The sequence below is a fragment of the Myiozetetes cayanensis genome, unplaced genomic scaffold (assembly GCF_022539395.1).
Source record: "Myiozetetes cayanensis isolate MyiCay16 unplaced genomic scaffold, myiCay2020 scf22, whole genome shotgun sequence".
Taxonomy (NCBI): Eukaryota; Metazoa; Chordata; class Aves; order Passeriformes; family Tyrannidae; genus Myiozetetes; species Myiozetetes cayanensis.
In genome coordinates, this window is record NW_026087434.1 from 7304650 (window position 1) to 7332476 (window position 27827).

At 54.7% G+C, this 27827-nt stretch overlaps 1 protein-coding gene, 1 long non-coding RNA gene and 1 other non-coding gene across 5 annotated transcripts; 2 read left to right on the forward strand and 1 right to left on the reverse strand.

Moving 5' to 3' along the window:
* The first annotated feature begins 8750 nt into the window (after positions 1-8750).
* LOC126642053 (uncharacterized) lies at positions 8751-12013 on the forward strand. Of its 2 annotated transcripts, XR_007629376.1 has the most exons (5): positions 8751-8783; positions 9355-9443; positions 10507-10593; positions 11629-11749; positions 11920-12013. It is a non-coding gene; the product is annotated as an uncharacterized LOC126642053 (long non-coding RNA). The 2 variants fall into 2 exon arrangements; XR_007629375.1 differs by lacking the exon at positions 8751-8783 and having other exon boundaries at positions 8978-9443.
* LOC126642211 (small nucleolar RNA R38) lies at positions 9210-9285 on the forward strand. The gene has a single exon (XR_007629395.1). It is a non-coding gene; the product is annotated as a small nucleolar RNA R38 (small nucleolar RNA).
* A 1092-nt stretch (positions 12014-13105) lies between the features above and the next one.
* ST6GALNAC2 (ST6 N-acetylgalactosaminide alpha-2,6-sialyltransferase 2) lies at positions 13106-23169 on the reverse strand. 2 transcript variants are annotated; one of them, XM_050319336.1, is made up of 10 exons: positions 22864-23169; positions 17780-17860; positions 17602-17659; positions 16820-16994; positions 15937-16102; positions 15714-15852; positions 15444-15547; positions 15206-15289; positions 14520-14619; positions 13106-14332 (listed from the first exon to the last, which is right to left on the reverse strand). In XM_050319336.1, exons 1-10 carry the CDS (start codon positions 22986-22988, stop codon positions 14165-14167), a joined length of 1200 nt encoding a protein of 399 aa, XP_050175293.1. In that variant the 5' UTR covers positions 22989-23169; the 3' UTR covers positions 13106-14164. The 2 variants fall into 2 exon arrangements, with proteins under 2 accessions (XP_050175293.1, XP_050175292.1); XM_050319335.1 differs by lacking the exon at positions 17602-17659 and having other exon boundaries at positions 22864-23164.
* Positions 23170-27827: the final 4658 nt, after the last annotated feature.

Sequence of the window (27827 nt, forward strand, 5' to 3'; positions counted from 1 at the left end):
AAAGAGCTTCTGAGGCTCGTCAGGGCTGAGTGAGGTTTGTTTCCAAGCACTGTGAGAAAGCCTGGTGCTATTGGAGTCAGGAGATGTGTACACAGGGCTGAGCTGGCTCTCGGATTTCAGGTGGTGTGTGTGCCCATGGGAATGCTGCCTGCGTGAATAGCAGAGCTGACAGATGTACACAGCCCCTCTCCTCGTGAAGGTAAACATCTCCCCCGGGTATTAAACAAATGTGGGACAGACCCTGCAATAGTCTCCCTGCCACGCTCACCAGTTCCTTCACAGATTCCTGTGGTTTTGGTAGGGTTTACATGGCAGGCTGCTTGGGAACACGGAGATGCTCAGACAGGCGACAGGGAATTGGGAAAAGAGTTTCTGGAGGCCTGGGACTGGCTGAGACACGCAAACAGCATCAGAGCACATGGCTTCTTGGCCTTTCCTGCTGAAGGAGCAACACCTTGCTCCTGTGATAGATAGAATCAGGTCAGAAATATTGGTAACCCAGTTTCTTGGAGGGTTTATGCCAGCTGACACCTGGTTCTTGATGGTAACCAGATTCCACCCTCAGTCATGGTGTAGAAGGCAGCCTCCAGACAATACCAAGGCCATATGCTTTTTCTTGTTCACCCTGATTGAGATTGAGGTTTATCTTGAAAGCACCCACTGCAGTTCATGCTCAGCAGTCTCAGTCTGACAACAATGGGCCTGATGGAGGTTCAGCTCCACCTTCCCTGTGATCATTTCAGCAGGATATGCAGGAACAGGCTCAGTCAGCAGCAGTACCAGCCATAACTCACACCATCTCACACCACCTCAGTGGTTCACTCAAGTCAGGGCACTGTTCCTCCAACCGTGCGGGTTTTCAGGCATGAAGCATGTAGAGTTCACAGCTAGGACAGATGCAGCACCGATGTGCTAAGGCCTAAGGCAGTGACACCGGGTTAACCCCAGTTAAGATGCATTTAGGCTTTCTGTGAAGGTAACGTGAAGTGCACATTGTGACACGCATCACCTCCTCGCTCCCCGCGAGTCCCGGGAGAGGGCCGGGAATGCTGCAGAGGGGCTGGAGCTGCTGACTGCAGGCAAGTCGTGACAGTGCTTTAGCTGGTAAGAGACACGAGAGAAAAACCCTGATCCTTGAAAAAAACAAGAGCTCCTTTGTGGTGCAGCCTTTCAGGCCAGGTTTACACAGCAAGCCGGTCCCAGCACGCCCAGACTGCAGCTTCCCTTTCTGTTCCTCGGCTAGCCCAGGCCGCTCTGCTACAACCACACAAGCAAAGTCCATTGTCACAAACACCATCTGCTGAAGAGGAGGAAGGTTTCACACTGTGTCAGTCTCTTTTATCTCAGTGTAGGTTCTGCATGGGATCTGGCTGAAGTTAGAAAAGCAAAGGAGACCCCAGCAACAGCTTTTCCTGGTGCTGTCTGTGGGCAGTTATTGATTTGAGTAGAACAGGGCTCCAGAGAGGCAGGACAGCACACAAGCAGCTGGTCCCTCACATCACTCTTCAGGCTTTGGTTGAAAATAGTATCAGAGTTCCCCCCCACCCCAACTACACAAAGCCCCAGGCAACAGGAGCAGGAGCAGCCCTGCTCAAGAGCTAACCCTTCCCTGGTTGGGCAGGAACAGAGCAGGTGGGACTGGGCAGAAACTATCCCTGACTGGGAACTGGGGACCAGCTGAGACCTCTGGGAGGTTGGTGGGGAGTACAATCCTCTGGTCCCCAGGGACCTGGTTCTCATGTGCTCCTCGTGGCTGATCCCTCATTTTCCCAGCCCAAAGTCTCCCTCATGCTGAGCAGGATGGCCCCTTTCCCCTTGAGAGCCCAAATAATTGCTGGTTCTCCTGCAGGACTGATGCTCCAGGGTTTGGGATCTGGGACACAGAGCATCAGATCTGGATGGGGGCTGGAGAGCAGCCCCTGATCTCCAGCAGTCTGCAGTGCCCAGGGCTTCAGATCAATTCCCTCTCAGCCTGGAGCCAAACCAGGATACAGCTCCAGCTCTTCAACAGCAAAAAGCTGAATTAGTTGAAGTTATGCTGCCAGCTGTGTATTTGAACAGGAATTACATAGGGTTTCTGCTGTGGTAATGCAGCAGGTGCTGGCAGTTGTACTGAGACAGATGAGGAAGGAAGGGCAGCAAGCTGGGAACTGGGAGAGGTGCTCAGGGAAGAGAGGGGCTCCTGATTCCTGCCTTGCTCACATGGGAAAGGTACCCCAGCAGTCAGCCAGCCCACAGAATGTTGCTCCTTTCAGCTCCCTGGCTCCTGCTGAGCTGTGACCATCATGAGACTTAGGTCTGGGAAAGAAAAACATCACTGGGAGAGAGCACTCAGAGCCAGTGACTCCTGGCATAGGTGCCCTGGCCATGAACTGGGATGCTACAGCACAAGGCACTGGCCAAACACGAACACCAAGGGTGGTGCCTGTGCCAAACTGCAGCCTCTTGGAGGAAGATGTTTGGGAAGTGATTATGAATCTGGAGCCTCCCAAAGAATGCTACCAGCTAGATCCTCTGGATGAATAAAACCCTGCCAAAAAAATAAGATCTGTTTCTGCAAAGCTGAAACAGCAAACTTGTTTGTCTTTCCTCCTTCCCCTCCCAACCACGTTGTTTTAAACATTTACAGAGACCTTTATACTGTTTAAATAATGATTGGGGAGGAGGGGGGGGGGTTATTTCCATTTTTTTTTTTTTTTTTTTTTTGCCAGCTGCTCCAAGTCAGCAGCACTTCACATGCAACTTTGTGGTAAACCAGGTGCTGTGGTTTGTGGCAGTACCACCCACGCTGTCCTGGTTCCCCCTGCCTCACCTTGCCTGCTCGCTTAATCCCCAGTCATTTCCCCTCCAGCTGCTGGGGAAGGGGGTTACCCCGAGAGCTGCTGCCTCAGGGAGCAGCTCCCTCCCCTCTGCAGCGTCTGGGTGAGTGCAGCCCTGGTTTGCTAGGTGAAGGGGTGCATGCCCATCTCCCACCACACCCCCAGCTCCCCCCAAGCCCCCCAGCAGCACTCCCCAAGCCGCAAAGCTGGCACGCCGGTGCACACGAGTGCCAGGCAGCCACGGTGGGGTTTTCTGCCCCTGACACCGGGAGGAGAGGTGGAGGAGGATGCCAGAGCAGCTGAGTTCTCCCATCCCTGAGCACCAGTGCTACGGAGGATTAGCCATCTCCCCGCGGTGCGTGTTCTCCCGCCCACCTCCCTCAGCAGCGAGGAGATGACAGCTGAGAGAAGAGAGGAGAGCACTCGAGGCGTGCAGGGGAGAGAGATGGCTGAAGACAGACCGACCTTTCTGCAACAGCAGCGCAGCAGGACGTGTGCTGGTAGTTCGATCAGAAAGAAAGGCACGTGAGTCTCTCCCCTGCAGGCAGATCTCCAGGAATCTGGGGGGGTTGTGCTGGGCTGATTGAGTTTTATTTGCAACCTGTGGGGAGAGGGAGTGAGGAAGGCTGTCAAGGAAAGCTGGAGGCTTTCTGCAGGATGTTTGGACTGAGTGAAAGGACAGAGAAGGGAGTACGAGCCATGCTGTGGAAGCAGGATGTGGGATAGAGAAAATGTTTATACAGTCAAACACAGGCTAATCCATGGGAGGCTTTAGAGACCATAAAAGCCATCTGCAAGTGGAGAGATCACATTCTAGAGGAAAACAGTGGTTTAAAACAACACTACACTCGCTCTTTGATCTATTCTGAAGACATCACACCTGTGAGCCTGAAGAGAAGGGGAGGATAAGTAGAACCATAAGTTCTGCCTGCACAGTGAGAGTGGGGAGGAATTCTCCATTTATGGTCTCTTCTTGTACAAGAACTTGGGGCCACCAAGCAAAACAAGCAGGAGCCAGACACAGAACAAATGATTGAAAGGAAGCTGGTCCCTCTCCTCCCCACAGGAGGGAATGGCTTTTACAGGTTCAAAAGGGGACTGAGCGAGTTCATGGAAAAGAAAGTTACTGAAATCTCCATGCCAGAGAAAACCCATTAGCAGAGGGAGTGAAATGACCTCTGGCTCTCAAGTGTCACACCCCTCAAATGGCTGGTGGCAGGGAAGTTTCTGGGAGATGTACCATATGTGATAATGCTGTTCCTTCATTCCCCAGGCATTCATTTTGGACATCTCTTGAAAAAAAATTACATTAGTCTCGGTGGCCCTTGGTCTGATGCCCTGCAGTAGGGCTCCTTCAAGCAGATGTCACTGGGAGAATGCCCCCAACAAACAATTTTAGAGACAGCAGAAGGAATAACCAGTGGCCTTTAACCAGCTGCCCTCTGTCACTTTGTGAGGCCTCAGTTTACCACTTCAGATTTGGTCAAATTAGGCACTTGGCCTGCTTTCCCTCCTCAAGGGCAAGAAAAATGACCTGAAAGGTCCTGAAATAATACGACCTTCCATCATTTAAGCATGTTCTTTCCCATTAAGCCATGAAAGCAGCAGAGATGCTGTTCTCAAAAGCTCCTCAAAACAATTATCTCCTTCCCCTGGAATAAACGATGGGAAGCAAGAGGTGAGGCGGAGATATGGCATTTGCAATTCTCCATTTTCCATCTGCAGGAGGAGGAAGTGTTGATTTGCATTGTGCTCCGACACAACCGCTTGACCTCAGTGCAGTTTATGCTAATTAGTTGCAAGAATATGCTTGTTTGCTCCGTGCCTGCCCAGCATATTTCTTGTATCTCAGCCTGATAGATGAAATATTGCTTACAGGACAGCACAGACTGGGTTGGCTGAACCAAGTGCTGGGTGGCCGAGCAATCCAAGCAAACAGAAACACTGTTTGTGATAAAAGAGGACCTGAGAAGTTTCTCATTAATATTGCCTAGATATTTTTATACCAACTCACTCCCTTTCTGCTTACCACGCTGTAACCTCTCAGGCTGACACAGAAAATAGAGAGGATCCATCTCTTTGCCCAAAGCAAGGACAACTCTCCTTTCCTCGCTCATCTAACTTGGCCTAAAAGGAAATCTTTCTCCTGTCTCACTAGCTTAAAAGTATTAAGGTTTTCCTTCTAGTTTTGAGGGCATTTGTGAAGCTATACACATCTTCTATCTCCAGATATGCTCTGAGGGTATTTATTTTAATTAAACATACTCAACCATGAAGAAACTGGATTCCTAATGCTACTACTGCACCAGTGTATCTGTCTGGCCCCAGGATTTGTCTGTGCACTCACTGCCATTGGAACATTTTGTGGTGGGCTCCTTCAAGGAATGAAGCTGGGATTGCATTCTGGCTCACTCACACAAAGATGGTCCCTTTGCCCAGCTGGGACACAGACCTGAAGGGCTCAAGTCGTTGATCAGCTTGTCTCCATTCCCAGCATGGTCTCCTCAAGCTCCATTCTGTGTTGCAGTTGAAGACAGTACCTTGAGACTGCTTTTTGTTGCACTGTACCCAAAATTCAGTTGAGAAAAAGGTACAGGAGCAGGAGCAACATCTGAGTGGCTGAAGCTGCCGTTTCTTTTGCACTATTGGGAGAAAGGGGAATCTTTTCTGTTCTCTACCTGCAGAATCCATACCTTAGCCCTGCCTGCAGTTCCCACCATGCTCCCAGAAAAGCCATCCCTTCGTTGCACAGATATTCTGTAAGGAAAAAGCTCTTATTATTCAGTGCACAGGCTTTCAAATAGGCCCCCGTTACAGCAGAGCATTCCTGAGTCTGCTAAATTTCTACATAAGCATGCAAGACATGCTGAGGAGGAATGGGTTTAGGTTTAAACGTGTATTTAACATTAAATGGAGGCTTAAGAGCTTTGCTGCCGGGAGCAGGGAAAGGATGTTTTGTTTGCAGTGTGCCTTGTCCTGTGTGGGAAGATGTTGCTTGTCTGCTGCTGAGGCTCCAAAGAGCCTGTCTGCCATTTCTTGGGACTGATCTGAAGCAGCAGACACCAGGATCTGGGACCTCGTGGCAGGTTTTTTTTTTAACAGTACAGATCTCTTCTCTCAGAAGTCTGGCACCTGAAACACCAGCAAGGAACCTCCAGCCTTAGCCCAAGGGACTGTTCTTTGTGCACTGCTGTGCACCCAGCATTTCTAACAGAGACAAACATCATCCAGCTCCCCCCTGCACCAGCCAGAGGCAGTTAGTGATGGGGGAACTGGCTTTGCAATGGGTTCAAGCACCCTGTCTGCTCCCCACCCTGGCTGTGTGTCAAAGATAATCACAGCAGGGCACTCTGAAAGGTGGGTGGGACCTGGACAGGCAGAGGGGGAAACCAAGAGGAAATCAAATTGGTGTCAGTAAGCACAGAGAGTTTCTCCCTTGAGGGATTTGCAGGCAGCTAAGAAGGGAAATGGGTGGAAAACAGAAAGAAGGTCTTGTCCTTCAATTTGAGCGTGGAATCAAAGGCCAGCTGAAGTTGGAGCAGTTCTGTCATCGATTTCCATTTTTCTGTCCATGCTTCCCTCCTGTATCGCATATTCTGCACATTCTCCTATTATCTGCTCTAGGGATAACCAAACACCTCAGAGCTGAGACTCCTTTAGAGAGGGTAATGCTGTAGCTTTGAAGGACAGGTACTGAGGCACCTTGAGAAATCAGAAAGATGGGGCTTAATGTCTCATATGATTTGCTGGAGGCAGCAATGCCCCCCTAATCCTCTGTAGGGAAGTTGAGAGCAGCCCCCAAAACCTCCATGTAGAAGATCTCCGTGCCCTTTTCACAGCTTTCCTTACTTGCTCAACCTTTCAAAGACTGGAACAACAGCATACCATTACTGATGGAGATTGGCCACAGGAAATCTTTCTGAATTGTGTCCAAATTGCCCTTGGGAGCAGCATTGCAGCTGCCTGAGGAAGGAGAATATGTTCAAACAGAACTGCCCAGACCAGACTAACTTCCTTCACATCCCTAGGAAGGTTCACAGACCCTCAGAAGAACCACCGTGGCCCGCTGACCTCGGGGAGGCTCTGCCTTGTCCTGCAGCTCCCGCTGGTGAAGGTTCCGTGCCGGAGATCTGTGGGACGTGGTCGCCCTCTAAAGGGAAAAGCTGAGAAAACGTGATTAATTCCCACACAGGCGAAGCTGCAGAGAATTAGAGGAGCGTGGGCATGGGCGAGGAGATGACCATCTCTCTTCGTCCAGAGTCTTTGTTCCGACTCCAGCACATCCTTGGAAACATTATCCGTGCGCGACAGCCACGAGTAATGACAGCCAATCAACCCCACACTTAGCTCAGCCATTCTCCTGAGCTTTTAATTGTTGAGTCCATTAGTTACTTGGTACCTGGCAGAGTTCATCCATTTATAGGCACACACAGACTCTGGGCTGAGCAGCTTTCACCCGAAAATCAAGACGGTGGCAAATCCCTCGGCGCATCCATCTACATCTGAACTCCGCACAAGGGGGGATTTTAGTTGTTTTGTTTTTAAAAGCTTACGTCCCTTGGGGACTTGGAGGGCTAATTCTAGTCATGATGGGTTATATTTGCTTATTTGGGAAGCTAAAAGCAGCCAGGCAGGTTGCCAAGCATGTCTTCACAGAGCAAAGGCCGCTGCAACAAGGGCTGCGTTAATTATTGCTGTTCTCTATTATCATCTGCCTTCCTACCAGGCCAAACACTCGTGCCACAGGCTCCTCTGGGGCAGGAAGGCACGGAATTTCTTGGTGTCCTCGAGCCAGAGCAGGAGACTCACCAAAAGCTGCTTCCCCAGGTCCTGCCCATCCCGCCAGGGCAGCCTGTGAGGCTCTCTGCAGCTATCAGAGGGCACAGAGGGCTGGGGAACACCTCACGGTCAGCTGCTTAATTTGGAAGCAGCTTATTTTTAGCACCACCTTAGTATCTGTTTACAGCCTTCTTGCACCACTTAAAAAAAAAAAAAAGTACCTTTTGCAGCCTGTTGACTTTTTAAGAGAGACTTTAAGATACAACATGGGCCATTCTGGAGAGCAAATGGCTTGTGAGTTGGGTTAAATCTGTGCTCTGGAATAAAAAAAAAAAAAAATAAAATCAGGTTCTAAAATAGGAGCAAGGCTAGGAGGATCCAGGCGCTAAAAATAAACATGAAGTCATGCTGTCTTTTCCTGGGAACTCGACTGCCTTGCCTGGAGAAGGGGCTCCCAGAGCAGGCAGCAGCATGGAACCATCCCTGTGACTGGGGTTGTCACCTGTACTCAGACTTTGCTGCTTTCAGACTCCAGTTTGACTGCTTTCCATTCCCAGTCACTGGAGCTTTTCTCCACAAGGGTGGATAAACCTCTGGGGCAAGAAAGTGATACTGGCAGCTTGCATTTTTCCTCCCTTTGGTTCTGTTCACACTGTGTTATTGTTCATACAGGCTTCATATATGAGGTAAATAGGATCATATATAGTTTCATATGGAAGTTATTATTTCATTTAGAGTTTCATATGTAAGCTAGACAGGATCCTGTGGTTTTCGTGACAGGTTTTCACAGAGAAGGACAATCACAGCACATCCTGGAAGCGTCGCTTATTCAAAGCACGGCACATACATTTACTAACTAATCTCTGACTAATCCCCGATCTCCAGCTAATTAGCCCCTTCCTCCACGAGCTAATGCTTGTCCAGCCTTTTGAAGCATTTAGCGCTCTAAGCACAATCACGCACACCTCCTTAGCGCGCTGGGGACGCGAAGAATTAATAAATAATTAATAGATGCCGTTAACGAGCGGGATGGGGGGGCACAATGCATCCCTGCGGGGCGGGACTACATTTCCCATCAGCCCCCGCGCACCTGAGCGGGCCAGGACTACACCTCCCATGAGCCCCCGCGCGCGGCTCCCCCTCCCCGCGGTGCATGGTGACGGCATGGCGGCGCAGCCGTGTGCGGTGAGTGGGACCGGTCGGCATCCGCCGCCATCCGCGGGCACGGCGGCCCCGGGGGGCGCCGGGGAGGAGGGAGGGCGTGCGGGGGACTCGCGTGCGCCGCCGGGACCGCTTGTAGGGCTGGGGCGAGGGCTCGATGGCTGCGTGTGGGGCGCGTAATGGTGCTCCCCCCCCCCATCATGGCGTGGTGCATGGAGGGAGCAAGGCCGGGCGCGATGCGGGATCGTCAGCTCGATTTGCGATCGAGCGGGGTTTGACTCCGCTTGTGCCGGCTCTTCCCACAGCGCCTGTGGGAGAGGATTTTATGGCCAGCGGGTGTAGCTCAGCCTGAGCGCTGGCGCCGGGGCTGTCCCCGGAGCAGGGTCGGGGCAGCCCCGGCTGAGGAGCCACGAGGGCAGGAACGGGCCCGAGGTTTGGCTGCTCTGGGAGCTGAGCTGGTGATGATAAAAGTTATCCCTGTCTGAAACTGATCTTTCCTCTGTGGAAGTATCACTCTGAGGCTCGGCGTTAAAGACGCAGAAGTAAAGGAATGCTTTGCTACGTGAACTCACTCTGTCCTTTTCCTCCGTTTCAGAGCCTGGCACGGTGTTGGGAAAGGATAAAAACACTCAGCTGCCTGGGGACCTGATTTATCTACTGGACTGGCAGCACAGCTGCACAGTGGTAAGAAACATCAGCATTTCTCTTGCCATAGTCGTAATTTTCTTCTCCTTTTGCTGGACTACGGAAATAAGACTCATTTTTCAGTGTCAGGTGATATCCTTCTTATGTCTCTGGGGCTCCTGGGAGGGGATATAAAAGCCCAGTGGCTTGATTAATGTAATTACGCCAGTCAAGGCTGTAGCTTTGTTGTAGCTGCCACCCGAGTGTGCTGCCCTTTGCTGCCAGAGAGCATGGGCTGAAAGGCACCACGGAATGAATGGGAATTTTACTGGTGTTGGTGCCCAGCAGAGCACCTGCTTGTCAGCGTGGTCAAAGATGAGCCAGAGCAGAAGGGATTAGAGGTAGGAGGGATTGGATGTCAGCCCATTATGGAGACACTTGACACAGCTCATCTCATAACTGCGTCTGTCACAGAAATAGACCTAGTGAAAGAATAATTGCTCTGTTTGCCTACCTGGAGGTGCCCTGGGACAGTTTGAGACTTGCATCAGGTTGCTGGGGTTGGGGAGGTGCAATTCATGTGCCCCAAAGGGTCATCACAGAAAGGACACAACCTGAAGAATCCTTCCCCTGAGGGGATGTGTCTGTCTTGGGTGTGATGAATGCATCTCTCAAGGTAAAGCCACAGACAAATTACACGCTGGATGGATGGATTATTCTTGTGTGCAAGGAGGGAGTTGGATTAAGATATTTGTGGAGGAGGATGTCGACTTGAAACAGCTTAAAAGAGTCCAAACTACCAACGTCTGAGAGCTGGTGGTTTTCTTTTCCTAAGCAGGGATTTAAATAGCATCCACCTCCCAAACTTTCTAGTCTGTGAGTGAGACAGCCCACTGGCAAACATGCTCCTCTGAGGGACAGGTTCCTGCTTTGCTGAGTTTGTGAGACAAAAATTGCCTGTCTTTCAGTGGAGAATTTCTGTCTTTAATTCTCACTCTGTGACCCAGGGCTGGTTTTTTATGGTTTGTTTTTTTTTTTTGGAAGGGATGGAAAGGAAATGAGTGGAGGACAAACTTTATTTAAAGTATTTTTGTTGACAGTTCTCCTTGTAACTTGTGTTCAGGAGGAAATGGTCCTGCAGAGTCCTGGGGCTGCTGTTGCCCAAACACAGCTTTGGCAAGAGGGCAGCTGCTAAGCTGGGCTTAAGCTGGTAAGAGAATTCTTGAGTTCTTCAGTATTGCGTGTTGCTTGTTTTAAATTCATTAATTATATGCCAGATCCGAAGGCAGCATGACTCATGTGCTGATCAGGATGCCTGATCTTTGGAGGCTTTACCAGGAACAATACCAGGAAGAGCACTGGCCATCAGCACGGTGCCAGCTGGGTGTCTGCGCTGTGCGTGGCCCCGTGGGACTTGAGGGGTTCGTGTAGCCAAGGGCAGGAGAGGAACTGAGCCTGTGATGTGCTGTTATCCCTGTCTGACACAGCTGTGAGGAAGAAAACTCCACTGAGGCTCACGTGCTTCCCTCGGTGGGGTCTCCTTGCAAAGACTCCACGGACACGAGTGGCACCCGTGGGGCACTGTCCCCTGTCCTCCCAGCCTGTGACAAGTGGCACAAGTGCTGCCCCAGACCCAGCTCCCTGCAGGCCAGACAACGGCTCTGGAGCTGAGCATGTTGTCATAGCACAGTTTAGAGCTGCAAAGAGCTTTTAAGTTCCCTTTAAGCAAACAGTGACACGCTGAAGGGCAGATAAGAAATGCATTTTTTATCTTTGCTTGATGTACAGTCATTGAATACACAGGCTGTAACAGCACTTTGTCTCCAGGCAGCTGACAGCTGCATTCTGCCAAATGATTTTACGCTTTATTTAACAGAATTCCTTTGTTTGCAGAAGGTCAATAACAATTTCTGACAGGCTGAGCCGGCAAAATTGATGACAGGGAACGTCTTAAGAAATCAAGGTTGATGTGTGAAAGGGGAGGGAAGGAATGGCACACACAAACCACCAGTCACATTGGGTGCTCTGGCAATACAGCTTTGTTCCAAGGAGGATCAGTCACTGGGACAAGCACGTGGGGCTTTTGGTTTCCAAGGAGTAAGGGGAGAAAAGGTGAAGAGGCAGCCAGATGATAAATGGGAAAAGTAAAAGCTACTCAGTGCTTTGAGATTAGAGGGGCAGGAATTGTTTCAGAGCAGACTTCTTCAGGGAAACAGTCACAGCCTTGCTTTGTGGTGTCTTCCAGCTCTAGAAGCAACAGAAGAAAGGTTGTCCTGGACTGAGTGTCACAGATGGCCACTGATAAGTCACTTGTGTAACCACAGGCTCCTCCTCACTGCTCAGGGGTTGCTGCAACCACACCATAGGTAAGTTACCACTAAAGCCAAAGAGGATTTGGGTACTGGTGCCATTGGCTTGTGTGGGAGCAAGCTGTTCTCTCCTGAGGGGTGTACTCTAGATTAAACAGTGCAAATCAGGATCTGCACAGCTGACAGTTGCTTTGCTCTGACACTCTTTTTTTTTTTTTCCCCACTAGGAGATCTGATCTACAGGTGGCTGGATGAAAAAGTGGTTCCCTGGTTTCTTCTGTTCCAGAATAAAATAAATTATGGGAAATCTTGTGAGTTGAAGTTGGTTTTTGTTTAATTATTTTTGTAAAGGTTGGACTCAGTGCTCCTAGAGGTCTTTTCCAACCTTAGCTATTCTGTGATCCTACTTGGACAGAAATGGTTTTGTGCAGGTAAAAAGGATTTTAGATTAAAACACCTCCTGAAATTTAAGTGGTTTTGAGCTTACCCTTCATAGCAAACCTGATACCCCAAGTTTGCACACACTGAAAGTTGAAGAAATGCAATTCCTGGGGTGAGTGTGACAAAACTACTTACAGGTGAGCTGGGTCTGGTGACAGAAACGGTTCTTGCAGTCTGCTCTTGATGGTAAGTCCTTAAAACCCCAGTGCTAGGCTGGGAAACCTCCCTTTTTTGAGAAGGGACAGGAAGGTGCATGGTGTGGTCCTGATGTGCACAAACAGCTCTGCCCATGAGCTGGATGATTCCAGGCAGGATGCTGCCCTGGGGCAGCACTTGCCCTCTAAACCCTGCTCTTCCTGCCCCGTGTCTCATGGTGCTGCTGATGTCACCTGAGGGTTGGACAGAGCTGGTTTGAGGAGGTTTTGGAGCGTCTTGGGCAGGTGAGGTGAGGATCAGGCTCATTCTTGTCACGAGAGAGGTTTTTTGCTGAGCACTTGCGAACACAAAACAGGCCTAACAGGCTGCCGTGGTACCAGTGTGAGGTGGCTCTGATGGGAACAAAGGTTAATTTGAGACGTGGGAACACGAGGTGGGCCCCAAGCTAGAGATTACATCTGCAGCAGGCTTGGAGCCTAACCTTCTGTAGGTGAACCGACTGGAAGCAGTCTGCTGGGAGCTTGAGGGGGTTTGGAGGGGTTTGGCTCGTGGCCAGGGTATCTTTTGCCATCTCTACAGCAACCTCGTACAGCAAATAGCACTCCCAAGTGGAAAAGGGCCATGATCTGAGCTACCAGTCCTCCCTGCCAGCCCAGGTCTCCATGATACAAACCTGCTCCCATCCCCATCTCCTGCCTCTCGGGCTGTTCCCCAGTTGAGGGTTCACTCTACCACCTGCTACCACTCCTCTTGAGGCAGGAGGTTGGGAGGGGGGTCTCATCCCCACCCACTTCATCAAAACAACAGAAACAGGCATTAAAAAACACAATAATTCAACATTTATGTAATTACACAAAGTGGGGAAGTGTCTTGGGTTACACTGCTCTGTATCCACCCTCCAGCTGGAGGAGTGTCCCCAGTGGGTCTCCCTGAGCAGAGCTGGTTCAGGACCTTCACCTCCTTGAGGGTTTTGGGGAGGAAATTAAGAAGAGTGATGATCGCTTGTGACTCACCTGCTGCCTCTCAAGGCACTCAGAGGGCACCACAACCCTGGGTCCCTGTGCAAGAAAGACCCAAAAACCTCAGTGCCACACGTGTGGCTTCAGTCCAACATCACCTCCGGGCTGCCCAGGGGTTGGACACGTTCCTGGTGTCCCAGCTGAGCTGCCCTGACCCTGCTCTTAGCTGATGGCTTTTAAAACCCTTCCTTGTCTGAAAACACCAGACCCAGAGAAGGGGTCAGTGACAGGGCACACTGTGTGTGTCACAGGACAGGGCAGCCACACCTCTGTCTGTGCTGATGATCACGGAGACAAACAGATGCTTCTGGAAGGCGGCACACACCAACACAGAGCTGGCTGGAGCTGCTTTCTGCTGTCTAGGAGAGGTGTTCTCCAAACACATCACCTTCTCATCAGCTGGGTGATCTGGTCTCTAGTCCAAGGATTCACCCTGCTTGCTGTCCCACCATGGTGACGATCATTTGAGCTGGAGCATGATGGTAAGGTGTTTTCCAGCAACTCCAGCATCCTCTTCCAGCACCATCCTGCCCCTCCTGTGCTCCACAGGGGCCACTGCTGCCCCACAGCCACGTTCATGGGGCTGGCAGGTCACAGCCATGTGCTGTGGTGCTTCTTGATGCCCCAAAGGCCACGTTCAATCACATTTCTGGAGATCCCTGAGGAAATGCAACATTTCTCTACCAGCTTCAGCTTCCCCCTGACCCTCACATCACTGCCAGCTGCAGTGTGGCAGGTCTGCTCCATGGGCTGGCTGGCCAGCTGGGGAGAGCCCTCAGGAGAGAGAAGGTGGCCCTCGGGAAAGAGAAGAGCCACAGGAGTCCTCGGACTTGCCCCTGTGGGCAACCTCCCGGCCTCACCGCTGGTAGAGGGTGATGATCCCGGCCCTGTGCAGGCTCCTCCACAGCGCTGCCTCCAGCATCATGTCATGGTTGGCATAAAACACCAGAGGTTTCTTCTCCACCTCGTAGTAATGGTCTGAGAACTGCTCGTAGTTGGCAGTGATGAACCCATAGGCACTGACCTGTAGGGAGGGACAGACAAAGGATGGGGTCAGGGCTCTACTTGAGGTGGTCCGTTTACCACCCCTTTTCCAGGGGGCATGTAGGACAGCCACCAGGACAGGCTGGTCCCCACCAGGAGCCCCACAGCAGCCACAGGGAGGGGAATCCCCTTGTCTCCAGCAGGAAGGTGATGCCGTGGCCTCTCACCTGGTCGCAGGTGTGGAGCGCGGTGAGGAGCATGAGGGCACCGGTGCTGGGCATGTAGAGGGAGCTGTACTGGGTGTTCAGGATCTCTGATCGCAGGAACCTGGCAGTGGACACGGCAGGGGTGGGGGGTCACAGCTGGCACAGCACTGCAGCCCCCAGACCCACACCCATCCAGCCCCCACCACGCACTGGGTGATGCCAGGACCCGGTAAGGCAGGAGCACCAAGTGAAACACAGGACTGGGGTGGATTCTCTGGTCGCCGCTGCTAAGGCTGAGCTCAGTTGCTGCAGGTTGGTAAAAGGCACCTCTCTGCTGTTTGGAATCACCCCAACCCAGACCCCTGCTTCTGTGAGAGGCAGGAAAAGACACTCCCATTGGGCCCTACCTCTGCTCCTGTTAAACTGGGACAAAATGTAATTTATTTTGGGGAATGGGAGCCAGGTGAGCACAGAGAGGTGTAGGAGGGGATGTGAGCTGTGCTGCAGTGAGCAGGAGCAACAGGGGAGAGGTGTCTCAGCCTTGTCTGCAAACAGCAGGGCAGAAGTATTTCCATTGTCTGGGAAGGACTGGGAATACACTTTGATGCTGAGCAGCCACTGGTCCATACTGGAGAGAGCAGAGGCAGGCAGTCTGAGCCCAGCCTGGAGCACAGCTGAACAGCAGCCACCGTCCTCATCATCCTCACCTTGTTGTCAGGTACTGCAAGAAATCAGGATGCAGCAACTTGAATTTCTCTGCAGATGCCTCTGGTCCAAAATACTTCTGTGGCCTGCAGCAGGGCAAGGAGAAGGGCAAAACTGTATCACAGGAGTCCTGGAGCTACTTGGGGTTTGTCCCAGCAAACGGATGTCGGGGTGAGGGCAGGCAAGTCATGCCTGCATCACTGAGGGTGCTGGGGGGGGGGCTCTTGGGGGGCTACTCACTCATCCCCCTTGTCCGAGCCCTCGGGCACTGGGCTGCCCTGGATGGCCGATCTCAGCATGACGTAGTCCCGGACATCCGAGGGGATGAAGATGTACTTCAGGTCCTGCAGCGGGGGCACAGATGTGGCACTTGGAGGGGCTTTATAGGGCACAGCCCATGCAGGCTGGCAAGGACTGAGGGCTCCCGAGATGGGGACAAGGTTTGGGGGGCAAGCTCAGCCTCAAGGGACGATTCAGGACCACGTGGCCAACAAGCCCTCCGGGTCTCACCTTGGCCTGGGGGATGCGAGTGAAGCCGTACTCCTCGTAGGCGATGAGGGAGTTCTTCATGGTGTTCACCGTGAAGCCGTAGAAGGAGACCTTGGTGCCCACGTCCTCCTCGAAGCCCTTGATCACGGCACCGTTGATCCTGCGGGAAAAGCACAGGACACTCGTCCAGGGCTGAGCCCTCCCCAGCACCCACAGCCCCGCCCTGCCCGGGACCCGCGCGCACCTGAAGACCAGGTCGTGTGCGTCGATGGCCTTGCCCTGCCCCGAGCCGTTGAGGATTCCGCCGTTTCCCACCACGGCACAGCGGACACAGCCCCCGGGGAAGGCGGCCCTGTCGAAGAGGTGCCTGTTGGCAGAGGCGTTGAGGAGCCGGAGGGTGCTGCCCACCACTGGAACGGAGCAGGACGGGACCGGTCAGTGAGCAAAAGGTGTGTCAGCCCACGTGAGCACGTGTGCAGCACACAAAACTCACACCATCCCTGTGCAGGAGAAGGGATTTGGGGACCCCAGACAGTCCTTGCTCTCTCAGGCTTTGTGCCATCTACTCTCAGTCCCCCTCCCCACGCTTCCAACCCTGCTCCAAACAGCAGCACTCGAGGCCGTGCGAGGCGCAGGGTCACATCCAGACATCTCCAGCTCCAGCCCTGCTGACGCTGCTGCCTGTGCTGGCCATGTCCCCCCTCACAGTATCTCTTTGCAACAGCCACCAGTTCACTTCCCCCTGCCGTCCCCAGTGCTTCCCAGCCCAGGGATTGAAGCTGGCAGCTGACAGGGAGAGCAGAGAGTGGGTTTGGGGTGGGAAGGGAAACAATCTCCATCCACCACAATGGAGAGGGTTGTCCAAGCTCCTCCGGCCCCACTTAATAATCATGCACACACTGGAGCTTTTATTCAGGGGAAATGTCACAAGATGCAGCAAGAGGCATTTGCAAAGCCGTGCCCTCCACTCCGTGCCCCAGGAGGTGGAGTGGGGAAAGATCAAGGTCCTTGGTTCCTCTGCAGCCTTCTCTGCCTGTCTCATGTTATCAGTCTCTTCTGCTGGGCCCCTGAGCCCCTCGAGCTGCCCCACACGCCCAAATCACCCCCCATCCCAGCTGAGTCTGTACCTGCAAGGGACAAGCCGTGCCAGCCGTAGGGGACGTGTCGTGTCTTCAGCCTGTTCCAGGTCTCCAGGGTGAAGTGCTGGTCCCACATCAGCACAGGGGTGTCGAAGCGGAAGATCTCCCCAAACTTGGGGTCTGCCTTGGCTCTGGCCATCACTGAGTGCAGGCAGGTGCTGGGCTGGGAGGGAGAAGGACCCCAGCTCAGCCTCCAGCCTGGGTCTGCCTTCCCTGCAACACCTCCACCCCTCAGCAGGCACCAAGGAGAGGACAAACCCAGGGACAGAAATGCTCCTTGTCCATCACATGTTCTGTGGGTCACCCAGGCAGGGCGTGCCTTGGTTTGCTGCTGCAAAACACCCTGTGGCACCCAGCTCAGTGGGGCTGGGGGCACCAGAGGTTGCAGGGTCACTTGAGAGTGTGAAAGATTCGGCACCTTCAGGTGTGGGCACCCCACTGAAAAGCTCTGCTGTATGAGAACAGTCCCAGTGCCCAGGAATGGTTCCCCCCAGAGTCTGGGTCCATCCTCATGAGTCTCCAGCCTGGCCTGGTGGCCCAGGAGTCACAGGGTTGGAGAGAGTGCCTGATGCTGGCTCCAACTTCCACATTACGGAATGGCAGCAGGGAGGCCTGGGGAGACCCACTTGTGTGGATGAAAAAGGTTGCTCCTCTGTAAACCCCTTCCAGAGGATGCTGCTCCTCCTTCAGCTTCCTCACACAGCCCTTCAACCAACAAAACCCAGCACGGAGGGGCATCATGGATGTAACTGTGCTGTGCTAATGATTACCTGCTTCCTGCTGGGCTCAGGCTCCTCCAGCTCCGCAGAGGGCTTGAAGGAATTCCCACTGGAGTGGGGGAAATATATGGCAGAGTTAAGAATCCTTCACTTGGGCACTGGGGAACCCCACAGTTGGCATGGGGCTCCCAGCCCGTGCCAGGATTGCTGGACACCTTTCCCTCCTTACCTCTCTGAGCTGCCTCCAAGGGCCCATCTGCGGTGCAGAGTCCCCGACGGGGCCAGGACCAGCGGCTCTGGCTGCAGCAGGCTGGGAGGAGACAGTGAGAGCTCAGCTGAGGAGGTGGCACTGAGCACCCCAACACCCCCACACCTGTGACAGCCACAGGGCAGGACCACGTCCCCTCCACTTGTCCCCCCTCCCGCACTGCCTGCACCCACCCGTCCCTGTCCGCGCGTCCTTCTGCAAGCAGAGAGCCACGGACGTGCAAAACATGGGGTTTGTGCAGAAAGCACTCGTGGGTCCCACCTCCAGGAGCCCCACACACCAAAAATCACACCCAGCCCAGCCTGCAGCCTTGGGGGAATCCTGCTGAGACCACCCTGTCTCTTCCCACCATCTCACCATTCCCAAGTTGGACAAGGCTGGGAAAAGCTGGACAGGCCAGCAGGAAAACTTTCAGTTGTTACACTTGGAGAAGCAATCAACAACTGGGGTCTGCAGGCTCTTGGGGTGTATGAGACCTCGTCTGCCAGGGGGGCAGCTGGAGCATGGCCTGATCCTTCATTTAGCAGTGAGAGACAAAGGCAAGGGCAGCCCACCCCGAGAAACCTGGGGTGCCCTGAGCCCCAAGGGGCCAGGAAGAGCTGACCCAGCCCCCCAGGGGGGAACTGGGGCTGGGGGCAGCCTGGCAAGCAGGAGGTGGGAGCCCACCGGAGGGGAACAGGCTCCCATTCATCCCCGCACAGAAAGGCCCTTCAGAGCCCCCCGGCGCTGCCGCCAGCCCAGCCAGCAGGTGCTCAGGCCAGAAGGGGGGTATTGTGGAGGAGACAAGGGCCCCTTGTTACGGGATCTCTGCCTGGGAGCCTGGGGACAGGTAGAGGCAGGTGGGGAGCGGAGCTCTGCCTCCCCCTTGGCCCCCGCTGGCGCGACGCTGCCTGGCAGGGCAGGCATTGGGTTTCCATCCCTGCCACGGCCCCTGTCAACAACAACAGCGCCCACAGTCCTGCCCAGGAGCGGATCCAGACCTGTTTGCCACCCAAACCCTGATCTGAGCCACCCTGGGGGTACAGCACGACATGAGGGGACAGCCCAGTGCCCTGTTTGGGGTCCAAGAGGGGTCCATCAAGGTGGGACTGAGCCATTCCAGGGAGATGCTGGAGATGCAGCTTTCTGCAGGGGCTTTCTGGGTTATCCCTGCAAGGATCCAACTAACCCCAGCCTGACCAGCCTTGCCTGTTCCCTTGGCCCGAGGAGGGGAGCACAGAGTCTGTGCACAGCAAGGTCAAGGCCATCAAAAACTGTAGCAGACCTGGTGGTCACTCTGAAGGCTGCTCTTTCAGCCCAGGTACCAACAGCACACCCACCACAGCACAGCTCATCCACACAAGTGTCTCACAGGAGCTACCAGGAGATCCCTGGATGCTGAGTCAGCTCAGCCAAGGCAAACTGCCCTGGGATCCAGGAAGCTCACCCCAGCCCTGCTTGCTGCCTCCATCTCATGATGCAGGAGATCCCCAGCCCAGGTGCCTCACCAGCCGGAGTTTATCAACACTACCACCATCCAACCAACAGACCAACAGAAACCTCTCTGCTCCAAACCCAGAACAGGCTTGCACTCAACTCCCTGCATGCAGGGCCCCTGGGTTGGACCCATTTTCTGGCTGCAGAAGTGCAGCTCCCCACCAAATCCCAGCCATCACCCTCACCCACCATGTCCAGGCTTGAGCTGCAGCCAAACAGCCTCTCCCAACCCCACCGCCTCACTATCCCTTCCTAGACACCCACGAGCCTCAGCTGCACATCTCTGCCCACCCAGACCCTCCCCAGCCCTCCAAGCTCTCCCACTCTTGTTTCTTGGTACAGACCCTTCCATGGCTCATCTCATGCCTGCAGGAAGGCAGGCAAAGTCCCAGACCGTGGCAGTGGGAGGGTGCTGTGCTACTGTCTGAGGTTCCAAAGATGCTGTGGGAGCTCTGAGGGGCTCAGCCCACCTGTACCCAGGTGGGTACAGCCAGCCTGGCAGGTTGGCTCCTGATGACGTTCCATGGGAGCTGGGACCTGCCTCCACCCATGGCAAGGCACAGCAGGTGGCACTTGCTCCTCGTTTCTTCCAGGACTTGTGCTGAACTGATAAACCAGTGCCAGCACCTCCCTGCACTCACATCCCAGCTGCGGGTGCTGGAGCCAGCTCCCCAGCAAAGCCACTGCCCAAACCCTGCCAGGAAGGGCGTGGGGCAGCTGGCCCCCCACCAGAAAGCAGATCAGTGGCATGAAGGGGAGCCAAGCGCTTTGACGTCACCCGCCAGGATGTGGTGAAGCACCTCGTGATGCTTGGTTGACTCAGAAGATGACAACCCTCCCCAGGACCAACAGATGCACAATGGGGCTCTGGGAAGGAGTGGCTGTGGCTGCCCTGGCAGTGGCAGCAGAGCCAGCCAGGCTGGGTGCACTCTCTCACCATCTGGACATTCACAAATGTGACATTTTTGGTCCAAGGCCATCCTTCAATTCCGGAAGATAACACTGTGTGCGAGTGTTGTGAGCACACACTCCGGTCTTATCTTCAGAAAACACTCCCAGGGCCCCACATCTGAGGGAGCCAAAGTAACAACAAGAACCTGCTCTTGGAGGCATTTGCTCCATCCTGCTGTGAAGGGCTGAGCTCCAGGAAGCATCTTTCCCTAGTGTAGAGCTGAAGTAACATGGAAAGGCTGGGCAGAGCTCAGTGCTCTTCCTGTCAGCCCTAATAATAAAGCCACAGGCAGAGCTGGCAGCTCACCAGCGGGATTTGGGAGAGATGGATAGGCAGGGATTAGGAGTGGGATAGGGCTGTGCCCAGCTGAACCCTGGGGGCTCCAGGGATTCAGCTCCCTTCATCCTTGTGTGGCTGGCTCTGGGGGGATGAGGGCATTTCACCCATCTCCATAGGACCTCACAGCTGCCACCAGCTTTGTGCTGAGCTGGAAGGGGGCTCAGCATTGCTCTGGGTATCTGGTCCTGGGGTGATCTGGTGCTGGCAGCAACCACCACCCATCAGGGGATCAGCTTCCCTCTAACCCTCTCTGTCCTCCTGTCCATCTGCATAGGGGCACTGCTCACACAAACCTCCCCAGGAGACGTGGTCACCTGCACCCACACGTGAGCACCCTGACCCTCCCGTGCCAGCAGGCAGAGCGGGAAGTGAGTGCCCTGTGGTGGCACCTCAGCCTGTGGAATGCCAGCCATCCCAGTTCCATCTCCAGACTCAGCCCCACATCCGCTGGCAGAGCTGATTCCCCAGTGCACAGTGCAGCCTGGGGGAGCAGCAGTCATGGGGTACCACGTTTATAAACACAGGGAATCAGAGCCAACAGGACCTGCTCGTTTGGGTTTAGCTTTAGAGGCTGGATTGAAGCCAAGAGGAGAGTCCAGGAGAGTTTTGGAGAGCAGCTCAGCTCCATGTTACCTCACCCTGGGCTCCCCTCTGAGGCTGGATGAGCTGATCCTTGTCCCATCGGTCACAGGGCTGGAGCCCAGGCTGGCTTTGCCAGAGAGGTGACCTGGGGCAGGTCCAGGCAGGGTGAGGAAGTGGTAGCCTGACACATGGTGGGGAGAAACCACTCCTGGCTTCCATCTCATGGCTTTTCTCCACGCCCTGGTTCTGGAGTGAGCCGTGGATCCTGTGACAGGGCACAGCTGGTTTCCATTCCTAGCTCCAGAGTGGTCTCTGGGCATGTTCTGCTGCCCTCATGGGCCTCAGTTTCCCCTCTCATGGACATCAAGCTCTTTGTGGGGAGCTGCTCTGCACCCCAGCTGTGACATGCCCCGAGCACTGTGTGGTTCTGGCTGACACTACACAGCCAAGGGTGGAAACAGCCAACCTCTGCTCAAACTGCTGGGGATATCCTGCTCCACAAGCCCAGCAGGGGAGGGGATCTCTGCCTTGGGTAAGATGGGATGGGGCAAAGAGAGCCCCCAGCTACCAGCTGGGGAAGAGGCAGCATCTGGACCCCAGGGCAGCCCATCCAGCTGCATCCCCAGCTACTCCCAGAGCAAATCTGCCTGCTCTCAGCCCACCCCGTGCAGAACCAGCTCCAGTCCTCACAGCATCCCCCATTCCCGGGCAGCACCCAGGCCGCTGGGCTCTGTCACACCGAGGGCACCCAGGAGGAGGTGAGGGACACCCACAGCGCTCTCCTGGCACATCCCCTGGTGCTGCAGGGCAGAGGGCGGCTGGTCCCGCAGCCCAAGCGCTGTGCAGGCTCCCTCACCCCCTGCCCACTCATCCACGCTCCCCGGGGCTCCCCGGGGAACCCCAGCATTCCATCCCGCTTGGCAGGCTCAGGAAGGGGCTCGGGGAGGTTGCAGGACGCAGCGAAGGCAAACGAAGAGGGATTGTAAATTGCTGGAGTTTGGGAAACGCTGCAGCCCCAAGAGTTTGCAGCGAGGCGCAGTCCGGGGATCCCGGGGGGCAGCCCGAGGAACCCGAACGGGCTGGGGGGCAGCCGTGCCCCGCCCTTGCAATTGGGGGGTCAGTGCAGCTCCATGGGGGCCAAACCTCCCCCCAGGACAATCTGCTCGGATCCTCCATGAGCCCAGCGGGGACACGCGGGGCTCGCGGCGGGTTTCACAGAATCACAGAACCACAGAATATGCCGAGTTGGAAGGGACCCAACAAGGATCACCGGGTCCAGCTCCCAGCCCTGTGCCTGGGTTTGGTGGGCAGCTGAAGGGGGTTTGATCCTGCCCGGGTGGGCAGGACCCTCAGCCGCCCTTGGACCCAGCAATGGTTTCTTTGCACTGTGATGGGCTGCACCCACGTGGGGACTCCTGGAGACCCCCACGGCCCCGGAGTCCCGCTCTGGGCACCCCTGGGCTCGGCTGGTCGGCCGTGAGCAGGACCCGGTGCTCGGGGTTCCTCGGAGAGGGGGCAGAGCCTGCTGCGAGCACGTTTTCCTAATCCAGCCAACGACCGGGGGGTACAGCGGGAAGAACTCACCCTAAGGGGCCCACACTGGCACCCCAGTTCCCCTTCCCCATCCCAGTGCATGGCACCTCTTGCTGGATTTGCACATCCTTGCCTCCCACCCCCATTCCCCGTCCCCCCTTACCTGGCTATGATCCTCTGGCCGGTGGGCGACTCCACCGTAGTGTAGTAGTGACTGTAGAGGAGCAGGGAGGATGTTAAACCTGCCAGGAGCAAAAGGCAGAGCCTTTTCCAGTGCGGGGACCCCATCCCAGGCACTTCAGCGGCTGGAGTCGCGCAGGCGAGCGGGAGCGTGGGAGCCGGCCCGGGCACACAAACTTCCCAGCCCCTCCCCTCTCCCAGCCCGGTGGGCGCGGACACCGCTATGTCCTGGCTCCGTCCTGCCCTGGGTGCCCAGCTGCACCTCGGAGCAGGCTGGGATATTCCTCCGGAGCGGTGGGAGGAAGGGTGTGAGCCGGAGGGAGGAGGCACCAGGCTGACTGGTTCAGACTTGCTGAGGGAAAAAAAGCACTTTTGAGCTGCTTTTTCTCCGCGCTGGGGGATTAAACATTTACCCAGACCGGCAGGCAAATGCGATTTTTTTTTTTTTTTTGCCTCTTTTTCATGCCATCCACCGACAGCTCACAAACACGGTTCCCCTCTCTGTAACTTTCCTGTTCGACTAAAAGCACGTGCGTTCGCCGCCGGCTGCTTCCCAAACAGCAGCACCCACGCACCCCACGGTGCCACCCCCGAGCGAGTCCGCCGGTTATTTTATGCTTATCAGAAGCTCCAAGCTCTGAAGTCAAGCCGGGCTCCCACCCTGGGATGTACCCGCACACGGCAGCGCGCTGGTTAACCCGCCACGAGGGAGAAAATCTGGGGGAAAAGGGGAGAAGGGGGGACACTGCTGGGGTGCCGCCCCCGGCCCCGTTAGGGCTGAACGCATCGCTCACCCACACTGTGTGTTTGCAGCAAACAAAAACGTTCGCAGCTCTGTGGCGAGCCCGACAAAGAGTTTGGGCTGAGGGAAAGGCGAGACGTGTTCGGAGGGTTTGGGAGGAAATTTGCATGAATTATTTTGGTGTTTTCGGAAAGGATGTGCTTCGGTTTCTTTTTCGAAAGAATACTTAGATGTTTTTTTAGTCAAACTCCGAAAGAAGCAGCCCTGCGAACTCGAGGATATGCATACCAAAATGTTTGTTGCAGCGGGGGGAAGGGACTCGACAGGAAAACAGGCGTTTGCCATTGCACTGTAGGGATTTTTGGGGGTTGGGTTTTTAGGAAGTGACCAGACTCGAGGCAACAGCAGGAGTCCCATGGTGTCCGCGGCTCCCTGAGCACCCATGTGTTTCTCCAGGGTGTCACCTACATCCAGCCTCTCCACAAATACTTGCTTTCATTATTCAGCCCCAAAACCCAGGACTAAATCCCATCCCTGCTCCCCAGTCCCACTGAACACCCCCAGGCTGGTGTACTCACGGCTGCGGTTTTCCCCCAAAACTCCTTTATCCCCCCAGATCCAACCACCCCCCACTCCCATTCCTGCCTGCCCAGACACGTTTCCAATGATGCTGCTTGTTCAAAGGAAGAATAAATGCAAGAATAATTTTAATAGGAGTTTGTTTCAGTCTCCACTTGCTTCCACTATTGCAGATCTCCCCATTGTCAGCCCTGGTCCTCTGGGAATTTTGGCTGTGTGGGAATGGCACCATCCTAACAACCATGAAGTGCCCAGCGTGCATCAATGGCAATGCAGGGAGCAGGTCTGTGCCCACGGCTGGCAGTGGTGGCATAGGAGAGTGGGCACTGGACCTGGGACACCACGAGGGAATGGTGGCCAGGCTATTTTAAAAAAAAAACTTGCAGGGATCCATCCCTGCTGTCGTGCAGGGACCGGGGGAGCCACGGCAGGAAGGTTGGCTTGGGGTATCTTGGGGAAGGAGAGAGCAGGCAAGAAGCTGGAAGGACTGAACAGACCATCACCACTTGGACACACAGGGATGAAATCGAGCCTGAGGCTCAGCTGGAGCCAAAACTCCAAAAGGATGGGCAGGAAGCGGGGTTTACACGTGCCCTGGTGGCAAAGGGCAGCTCAGAGAAATGGGGTGCAGCAATGGAAGGATTTGATGCTTTTTCCTCCATCACTAAAGGTTGCTCCCAGCTCTCAGGGGTACTGCCATCATCTAGAGGACTCAGGGCCAGCAGAGCAGGGTCAGGAGTCTAGGATCCTGCTCAGAAGTCCCCCCACCTGAAACCTGTCCTCACCTGGAGTGACTCAAGGGTCTGCCTTGTTCACTCTCACCTTCTGGATTCACTCCTGTGAGCCAGAGCTGCAGCTCACATGCTCTTCACTCTGGCCCTTCATTAACTCCAGCTAATTATTACCAACTGCCCTCATAAGTCACAGGGGACATAGCAATTCCTGGCTGGAGGTGGATGACCAATGGCCCAGAGGAAGTGACCTGTGGAAAGTCAGGAATTTGCCATTTGGAAACATTTATGGCCCATTCATGTAAATATGGTGGAGTGGCAGCTTCAAGGGTTGCAGGAGCTGGTTTATTCACATTGCTCCCATCCCTCTGTTTCCATGATATCTGGTTTTCTACTGTTGGTTTTATTTTCAGCGGGGTGAAAATGAGATGCACAGTTCTTCATCTGCTCTACTTGTTTTGTGCTACAATGCATTTTGGACTATGCCCCAAAATTAAGTGGTGCTTAATTTAGAAGTTAAATAAGTGTGAAAAAACCTTTTAGGATGATAGTTGCCAAATAAAGATTAGGAAAAGAACATAAAAGAAATTACAGTGAAAACCAGCAAGTATCATTTTTAGCCTGGGTTTTTTATTCCAGTGATTACTTCTTGGAAACAGAACCCAGTCCCTCCACACGGCCTGAGAGTGTGAGAGGAGAATAAACACATTTTGCACCAGCTGGCTGTCAGCCACAGCTTGGTGGAGAAAAGTCTTGTGGTCTTTGCCACGATGAACTGCCCAGCTGGGAGAAAGAGATCTCCAAAAATCTCCTGGAGTATTTGCACGTCCAAATTTGTTCCGCGCGGGTCAGAGGTGCGCTCAGGAAGGTGCCAAAAATCTGCTCATAAAACACGTCCCTGAAATTCAAAGTCTGGACGCCGGGAGCAGGTTGCTGTGTCAGCCCTGCTGGAGAACGTGGGGCCATATGGCTGCCTGAGGAGGCAGGGCCATCGCATCATGAAACATTCATCAGCAGGTGTCCCGGGAGGCTGACGCACGGCCCCTTCCCGGCAGGGCAGGGAGGGCAGCGGGAGCACCTCGGCCAGGCCTCCCCTCGCCAGGCTCCCTGCCCAGGGCAAACAGGGTCACACAGCACTGAGAAGACACTCTGTGGATGCTCCCTGACACTCTCTGTCCTTGGATTTGTTGGTGCTACCACAACCAAAGGCAGGAGGCGAGCAGGGAAGTGACCACTCGGAGGATGATGGGGATGAGGGCAGGGCAGTGGCAGCGCTCGGCTGCGGGGCCAGAGATGCTCAGGGCTGTGCTCAGCATCACCCCATGGCACCTGCAGCTCCAGGCAAGGGGCTCTGCCCTTCTGCCTTGTGCACAACCCCACGCTGTGGATGGGGAAAGGGGCTGGGGGTGCAGCTGTGCAGCCAAACTGAGCTGGTGTGCCCTTGTTCAGAGAAGGGCAACAAAGCTGGAGAAGGGGCTGGAGCACAAGTCTTGTGAGGAGCAGCTGAGGGAGCTGGGGAGAAGAGGAGGCTCAGGAGTTATCACTACAACTCCCTGAAAGAGGTTGTAGCCAGGTGGGAGTCAGGCTCTGCTCCCAGGCAACAAGCAACAGGATGAAAGGACATAACCTCAAGCTGCACCAGGGGAGGTTTGGGTTGGACACGAGGAGGAATTTCTTCACATAAAGGCTGATTGGACATTGGAATGGGCTGCTCAGGGAGCTAGTGCAGTCACCATCCCTGGAGGTGTTTAGGGAAAGACTGGTTGACATGGTAGTGTCGGGTCATAGATTGAACTCGATGATCTCAGAGGTCTTTTCCAACATAATCGATTCCATGATTCTAACGATCTTTGTGCCAGTGTGGCAGGATGTGGCCCATCAGGGAAATGCACCCTTTAGTCCCCTCCTGCTCCTCCTCAAAGCAGGAAGGTTGTGGGGATGAGCCCTGGGCTGAGGTGGCAGGACCTGGCGAGTGGTGGCAGGACGTGGCTCAGGTTGGCTCAGGTTGGCTCCTCTTGGTGCTGCTGGGCCCAGCCCAGCTCTTATCGCAGTCTCTGTGCATGGCAGAGCCCTTGGCCAGCCCTGGACCGCTGACCAGGGCCGAGATAAGCCAAACACACAGTTCAAAGGCCACCCCCTCTCTGCTGACATGAGGCAACCTGTGAGGCTCTGGGCTATGCCCTGGAGGGGTACAGAGCTGGGAAGCCTTCCCCCTTCTTGCCAGCTCTGGGCCAGGTAGGGCAGATGTGGTCTGATCTCTCCCTGTTCTTAGCAAGGCAATCAGTCCCTGAGGGCTCCTCAAAGCCATGTGGCCATGGGGACAGGCCAGGCTCTATCCCCAGAGCACACAGCTGGGGAGAGGGGACACCATCCCTGAGTGTGGGTGGGCACCAACCCCTTATCCACCCACATGTGTGGTCCCATCTGACACTTCATGGCTGCGATGGGAAGGATAGAGGGAGCTTCAGGATGTCCCCAGGACTCAGAGAGTGTCTTTCCAGGATTTCCCAGCCCAAGCTGGGAAAGCCCTGCAGCACCCAAGCTCAGCCTGGTAGAGGAGTCCAGACTACCACAGCTCCTTGGTGTGGGAAGCAGGGGCTGCTGCACCCCCTGGAGTTGTTTACCTGCAGGGCCCTGTCCCAGCACCTGGAGGGCTGACTGGCAGGTCAGCTGGTGCTTTTTGCACAACAAAGCCATGGGCTGCTCCTTTATCTCGTTCTCCCTCCCCTATTATCAATAGTTTTTCTGGTCCAACTGGATTTACCTGCTACCACATCCCCAAGAAAGGGAGAAGGTCCACACACAGTGGGAGGTGAGGAGGGTGAACCCCCCACCCCTGCACACCCAAGGACTGCCCCAAACCACTTTGCAGTTGGGGAACATTAATAGCATCTG